Raw genomic sequence first — 7,641 nt, 5'->3', positions numbered from 1 at the left:
CCTGTCACAGTTACTAAGGTAACGAGCCATTTAAAAACTCAGTTGGGCTCTTATTAGCACGCCCCTTACCAAACGAAAACTGAAAGCTTGAGGGAGCGGAGGTTAAAATAAAATTTCTTAAACACTTCAAATCCTGATAAATCGTTTAAAATGGAAAGAAGGAGAAAGGTTGAAAAATAACGCAAAGTTCAAGTGTTAACTAGTTTTCTTTCTTATGTTATATTTAGTTCATTTATGATTTCCAAAGGGGCAGACAAATTTATTTTTCTTTACCTCCCCCATGGGAATATTTTGTTATTGTTTATACTTCGATCTTTTTTTAAAGACTTACACACACACTACAAAAATGCCTCCAAGAAGGGCCAAGAAAGCCCCAGAAGACACCAAAATAGTCGAATCTTCAAGATTCAAGACTATTCGAGTGAATGAAAGGATTTCCATCGAGGCTTTTATCGAGAAAAATAAGCTCAAGTTCGCTGCAGGGAAAGGCTTCTACCAACTCACTAAACCAGAAACCATACAGTTTGACAAAGAGATCGTAGTTAGACGGAAATCTGATGGAGGTTTTGCAACAGGGGACAAGGTGGGTGCATTTTACATGTAATTCCTTAAAATTATACTCGTATAATATAACTACTGCATACTTGTGTTGCATACCTCTGATTTTAACTTGAACATTTCCGCTCATAGCTAACAATAAGTCAGGTGTATCGTGCTTTGAAGTGTTTAAGAATTTTTTTTTTTTCGCTTTAAATCATATGAAGCTATGATTTTGACTCAATTTTGATCGATAGATTTTAAGTAGGATAAATTTCCTTCAACCAGGCATTTTTTTCTTGTCCATATGAATATCAGTTATAGGACTTAATGGATCGATAGCTCAAGCCAAGCCTGTATATTCAATTTAATCAGTCATGTATGCATGAATAATTAATTAAACTTTACTTTTATTGTGAGTAACTTTAAACTGAAAAATAGATTAATTTTCTATTTATTTTTTAGCTGAGGTCTGTCTTAGACATCCCTAAAGAGACAGTAAAATTCAAGGTCGACAATGACAAGCTTGCTGACTTTGATATCTTTGTACAATCCACTTCGTATAACAGGATTTTACTTCCAGATACTGATTTCTTGTATGATACTGGGGCAGAGAGTGCCAGTACTGCTGGTACATCAGCAGCTGCTGCGAAAGATGAAGCATCTGCAGAGAAGAAGTCAGAGACTGCCGTTGAGAGTGGAGAAGGGAAGAAGGGTAGAGGCAAGAGGAAGGCCGCCATGGAGGAGGTTAGGATTGAAATTTCTAAGGAGTTTAGAGGGTCTCAAAGTCTGGGATCTGACTTAGATCAGCCCAGAGGTTGTTTCAGGGTTTGATCTGTGAGTTAGCCGTGGCCTGACTTAGATCAGCCAAGAGGTTGTTTCAGGGTTTGATCTGTGAGTTAGCCGCGCCCTGACTTAGATCAGCCCATCGACGTTGTTTCAGGGTTCTAACTGTGAGTTAGCTGGGTCCTGATTAAGATCAGCCAAAAGGTTGTTTCAGGGTATCAATATATTTGAACCAGCTTAAATACTTGACTGCAGTTTCATGAATGAACAGCTGTTAATAAATTGTTTTCTTTGAATTTCTGCTTTTAGAAGCCAGAAGAAAAAGAAGAAAAGGAAAAGAGTGAAGCTTCACCAAGTAAAAAAGCAAAACCAGCAGAAGGAGTCACAGCTGGTGCTCCTGGTGATGTTAAAGAGATTGTGTTTTCATTTGATACAACTGGATCCATGTATCCATGCCTTACTCAGGTAGGTGGAATAACTTGGTAGCTGATTTCATATCCTCTATATTTTTATTTGTTTCCAGCCAGCCAGCCAGCCAGCCAGCCAGCCAGCCAGCCAGCCAGCCATCCATCCATCCATCCATCCATCCATCCATCCATTCATCCATCCATCCATCCATCATCCATCCATTCATCCATCCATCCATGCATGCATGCATGCATGCATCCATCATCCATCCATTCATCCACCCCTCAGCACCATTAAGGCATGGCTCTTTTGAGGAAGTGATGGAAAATCAGTTATTTATTCATATCTTTGACAGTTTACTATGAATCTTTCCCAAATTTTGCTCGTAGTAGTAATTCTTCAAGGCAAGCAATTACCGCATATCTGTTACCATGGAAACCAGGTCACGTGACCACAAGGCCGCCATCTTGGATTTTTTAAACAAATCGTTTGTAGTCGTATTGAAACTACTTCAAAAGTCCTGAAAATCCATATTCCTTTTTATATTTGCAATACCTATATGGATCTAATTGGATATCTTGGAAATTATATTAAGTTTAATTTTTAGAATATTTTTAATTTTTTGGAAAATACAGAAAATATTCTAAAAATTAAACTTAATATAATTTCCAATATATCCAATTAGATCCATATAGGTATTGCAAATATAAAAAGGAATATGGATTTTCAGGACTTTTGAAGTAGTTTCAATACGACTACAAACGATTTGTTTAAAAATCCAAGATGGCGGCCTTGTGGTCACGTGACTTAGTTTCCATGGTAACCAAGGCTCTAAGGTTCCTTCTTTTCACAAAAGACATTAACTTACCAAGTTTGGGGAAGATTCGTAGAAAACTGGCTATGATATAGCCAAACAGTTTTTTATCTGAGAGCCATGCCTTAATGATGCTGAGCCATCCATCCATCCATCCATCCATCCATTCATCCATGCATCCATCCATGCATGCATCCATCCATGCATCCATCCATCCATCCATCCATCCATCCATCCATCCATCCATGCATCCATGCATGCATCCATGCATCCATGCATGCATCCATGCATCCATGCATCCATGCATCCATGCATCCATGCATCCATGCATCCATGCATCCATGCATCCATGCATCCATGCATCCATGCATCCATGCATCCATGCATCCATGCATCCATGCATCCATGCATCCATGCATCCATGCATCCATGCATCCATGCATCCATCCATGCATCCATCCATCCATCCATCCATCTATTCTTCCATCCATGCATTTATCTAGTCATTCATCCATCCTTTGGCAACCATTTTTGAAATTCCCCTCCCCTTCTTCTCCCACCATATTTCATCCATTTTTTCATTCATCCATTTATTCATGTTATGGTCACACAACAAACAACCATTTCTTTACTTTCACTTTTTGTCTTATTTTCCTAACTACTTCTTTATTTTCTTCCTAATATATTTGAAATTATTGTAATGCTGTTGACATTTCCCATTTTCTCATTTTTTGTCTGATTTCTCAATCTTAAAATAGGTGAGGAATAAAATTGAGCAGACTGTCAACCGTCTCCTGACAGAAGTCAAGGGAATGAGAATTTCTGTTTTTGCACATGGTGATTACCAAGACAAACCTGCTACTTATGACACCAAATGGATTGACTTCAGCTCAAACAAGAGAAATATTGTTGATTTTGTGAAGAATGTATCATCAACGTGTGGATATGATTCTGATGAGTGCTATGAACTTGTACTAAGACAGGTATGAAATGTTATAAATTCAGAACTTGGTTATTATTACTGTGCGGATACTCCAACTGGGACCACTTTGATGAACTAGTATCATTAACCAATCATATTGCAACATTTAGTTCAATATTTCTAACTGGCCAATCAGATAGCACATTGATATAATGAGAGCGTGAGAAAGTGATAATTTGATTGGCTAACACTGTTATCAGTTCAATCCCTGTCTAGTTTACTGTTATCTGATTGGTCAGTTTTATTCAAGTGGTCCCGGTTAGTGTGTCTGCTCAGTAATATATTTTAAATATCATGCCTTATATGGTGTTGACCAAAAGCATTGGTGCATTCTGGGCTTGCTTGGGTACAAACATCTTTTGTTTACCATGTCTTATATGGTGTTGACCAAAGCTAACCTGAAAGGGGGAACATTCAAGGTGCATACTGGTGTAGCTTAGGTACGAAAATCTTTTGTTCATCATGCATGCCTTATATAATGATGGCCAAAGAGGGAAAACATGCATGGTGCATTGTGGGCTAGCTTGGATACAAACATCTTTTGCGTTGCAGTTGTTGTTCCTGCAGCTAGATCATCTGTCTGTCTGATTTTATAATAATGTAATGATTAACACAGGTACGAACCGAGTTGTCCTGGACACCAGGTTCCCAGCGTGCCCTGGTAATGATAGGAGATGCCAGTCCCCATCCCCCTAACTACCACTTGAACACCCTCAACATCAACTGGCGAGATGAGGCCAAGAGACTGTACGAGGAATTGGGTGTACGTATCTACTCTATCCAATGCCTGGGGTACTCCGCATCCAATTCCTTTTATAAGCAAATGGCAGAGTTATCGTGTGGATGGCACTTAAAACTTGACCAGTTCTCGACAATCGTCGACTTCCTGACGGCCATCTGCTATCGTGAGCAGGGCATGGAAAGCTTACAGACGTTTGAGGAGGAAGTTCGTGGCAGAGGTTCTGGTGGTGGGATGAATCGTAGTTTACACCAACTTTTTGATACTCTTGCTGGGCGTACAACAACATACGAAGCTACACTAGGAGAGGAAAGTGGTTTAATTCCAGTTGATCCTTCTCGCTTCCAAATTCTTGATGTCACTGAGCGCTGCGACATCAAGACGTTTGTCCAAAAAAACAGACTGATATTCAAGACTGGTAAAGGTTTCTACGAATTTACGAAACCAGAGAAGATTTCAGACAAGAAGGAAGTTGTGCTGGTCGATAAAGTGACAGGAGATATGTTCACGGGACCGGATGCGTGTATTATGATTGGTGCAGGGGGGACAGGAAAAATCAAGCCCGAGTCTTTTGATAGTTGGCGCGTGTTTGTACAAAGTACTTCGTACAACCGAGTACTGATGCCTGACACTGGGTTCTTGTACGAAGTGGATACAGACCATTAGAATCGATGGTAGTTACCAACTAGGCTGTTTTAATTGACATTGATAGACACAAGTTTTTCAAGTTTTCGGTATAAACCCCATTTTATGTCTCATTAATGTCCAAAATAATAGACACTTAAACGAAATTGAATTTGTAAGGGTTTCATGTGATTACCATTTTTAGAAAATTTTATTATACCAGTCACCAAAGTTTTAGAGAATTTTCAGCCATTCACTTTAAAACGTTCTTCCACTAGGAAACAACTTCGTATGAAAATAGCAACAACAACAAGACAATTGCAGAATAAAAAAATTCTTAGAAACGGCTATTCGTGGTCAGCTGTTATAATTATGTATGACTTGAGTTGTCGAGTGCCAGAAAAAGTTCCTTCTAATTTAATACTCGCGCTATGGTTGATGGGACGGATCCTTCATTATTCAATGATGCCCCTAACCATAAGCCGGCTTTGTCAGTTAAAAAGTCTAAGAAAAGAAAGCTTTCAATTGCTATGTTTTTATCTTTGTAGCTACGGTTTTTTGTCGGCGGTGCCTTTGCGCGCATTAATTACCTTCCCACATTCATTACGGATTGAATAAGCTTATAAATGACAACCGGGTTCGAGTCTGCTAGTTTTGTAAAGTTTTGAAAATTTGCCATTCTCTAAAACTCGATCCCATTTTCTCCGTTTCTCTTCCGTTCCTCTTCGCTCAGTTTTACGGGCTAGATAAAATGCACCTCTATACACTTCCCCTACCCCCCTCCCGTCTAATACATCTGTTAACATCATCTCCTCTCCCTTCCTTGAATTTTTCACTATTTCTCTTGGATCAATCTCTCTTTTTTCTTTTTTTTTCCCTGTCATTGTTAATTTAGAGGGGTTTTATGTATTACTCTCCGGTCTTTGTACCCTAAGCATTTTTTTCGCGCCAAAAATGCTAATTTGAAACGAAAGTTACATCATTCAACTAGTCCCACTCCCTAGCGGCCCTAATCTAGTGTCCAGTTTATCACGGTTCTTTCCATGGCAGCCATGTTGGAGGAATATCTCGAATAACAAGCTGGCAAGAACTGGATTTTCCATAAGATTTACTATAATTGTAAGTGACTGCATAATAGCCTGTTATGTGTTTTATTTGAATCAGTTTTTCTATAAAGATATTCTGCAAACGTTTCTCTTTATAAAGGACCCAACATCCGTTTTATAAGCTTCTTACTCAAATTTTGAATTGCTAAATTTTTAACTCCATATTTCTCGTCTTTTATCATTAATTCAGTCGCCTTCATATTTTTACCAGTTGCATAAAGTCTTTGGTAATCATGGCATAAATAAAACGAAACAAAAACGATAATATTTCAATATGATATTTACAAGTCATTTACAGCTCAAAATTTGAAAAGGTTCTGTAAAAAACTAGTAGGAGATCTAGCCGGACCTGGTAAGCTTATGCTTCTATATGCTTTTGTCACCTATTTATTCTACATACGGTATAAGATGCAACCAGATATATTCTTCGCGAAATTTCTTTTAGCACTTTTGGGGATTTATTTGTTTTACCTCCTGGGCGCTTTGAATGCTACACTCGCTCCGCCTTGGTTATATGGCTTATTATTTCAGTTTTTCCTCTTCTAATCGGCATGAATCATAGGACAGTCTGTCTCATACACTAAATTTACCAAACACTGAGAATAAAAGGCTATTAGCACTATAAGGTTCTTTCCTTAGCTTCGAATAAGAATCGTTGAATTTTTAATGTTTAGGTAACAATTCATAACGATTAACCAGAAAAAGGCTTATTTAACTAATTAAAACCATTGTATGAACTCATTAGGTTTTGACTTAACTTTTTAAGTTTTTATTCATGACTTACTTAATTTAGAAGTGTGAAATTCCATGTAGTCAGAGTTCATTCGACAATGATCTGAATATCGCACGATTCTTGGAACGGTTGAACATCAAAAAGGACTATTCCATTCGCAAATTAGACAGTTTATTTTTTTTTTTTTTTTTTTTTTTTTTTTTTTTGTTTGTCATATTTTTCGTTCGCTTTTTTCTTTAGTTTTTTCTCTCTCTTGTGTTTCCTTTTTTTGTTTATATGTTTTCCAGTTTGTTTGTTTTTGCGTACATTTTCTTTTCATTTCTTTTCTTTTTTTTCTTGAATACTTTTATGGGGAGTCGAAGCAAAACCCTCTCAAACAAAGCCACCGTATTGCTTTCTTTCTTTTCTCTCTCTCGCTCTTGGTTGGTTCTTTTCTTTCACCTGTTAACTAAAAGAAAACCCCCCGAGAAGAAATGAAACTTTTCTCATCGCTAGCATTTCCATTAGATTTTTGAAGCGATAATCTTTCAAATATTGGCATGATAAGCCCAAAAGAGAAAAATATGTTTTCCTATCGACGTTAGCGTCTCGTTTTCTTTTTTCGTCTTTAATAATATTCAGCTACCGTACTTGAAGACTACTTCTGTTCATAACAAAATTTTCCCTTATATTATCTAAAATTGTTTATATTATTTCGATATATGAAAGTCTTTAACTGAAAATCCCCGAATCGTATAAGCATTAGACCGAACAAAAGAGCGAAACCGTGACACTAAAATGGCTTTTGCATTCAAGCATTTTGATTGGATAGCTTCCCTTGTCTTGGTTTGTGATTGGTTGAGAGAAGAAACCATTTCATTATCGTATCGTAATATTCAGTTAATGTCATAGAAAAGTCTTCTCAATTGGTAT

General features: G+C 37.5%; 1 protein-coding gene across 1 annotated transcript; it reads left to right on the top strand.

The window, feature by feature from the left end:
- The first annotated feature begins 319 nt into the window (after positions 1 to 319).
- Positions 320 to 5,523, top strand: LOC116288866 (uncharacterized). Its single transcript, XM_089030747.1, has 5 exons — positions 320 to 583; positions 1,003 to 1,284; positions 1,633 to 1,788; positions 3,304 to 3,528; positions 4,144 to 5,523. The coding sequence occupies exons 1-5, from the start codon at positions 347 to 349 to the stop codon at positions 4,930 to 4,932; spliced, it is 1,689 nt and encodes a 562-aa protein (XP_088886873.1). The 5' UTR covers positions 320 to 346; the 3' UTR covers positions 4,933 to 5,523.
- The last annotated feature ends 2,118 nt before the right edge of the window (positions 5,524 to 7,641 follow it).

This window comes from Actinia tenebrosa, unplaced genomic scaffold, assembly GCF_029948245.1.
Source record: "Actinia tenebrosa isolate PJP-AT-01 unplaced genomic scaffold, QUT_ActTen_1.0 PGA_scaffold15__27_contigs__length_11533743, whole genome shotgun sequence".
NCBI classification, from domain to species: Eukaryota; Metazoa; Cnidaria; class Anthozoa; order Actiniaria; family Actiniidae; genus Actinia; species Actinia tenebrosa.
The sequence above is the reverse complement of the archived record's forward strand: the minus strand, read 5'-3'. Positions and strand labels throughout refer to the sequence as shown.

Coding starts and splice junctions, on each gene's coding strand:
- LOC116288866 (XM_089030747.1), top strand. CDS start 347: ATGCCTCCAAGAAGGGCCAAGAAAGCCCCAGAAGACACCAAAATAGTC. Junction 584..1,002: donor GTTTTGCAACAGGGGACAAG/GTGGGTGCATTT, acceptor TTTATTTTTTAG/CTGAGGTCTGTCTTAGACAT. Junction 3,529..4,143: donor ATGAACTTGTACTAAGACAG/GTATGAAATGTT, acceptor TGATTAACACAG/GTACGAACCGAGTTGTCCTG.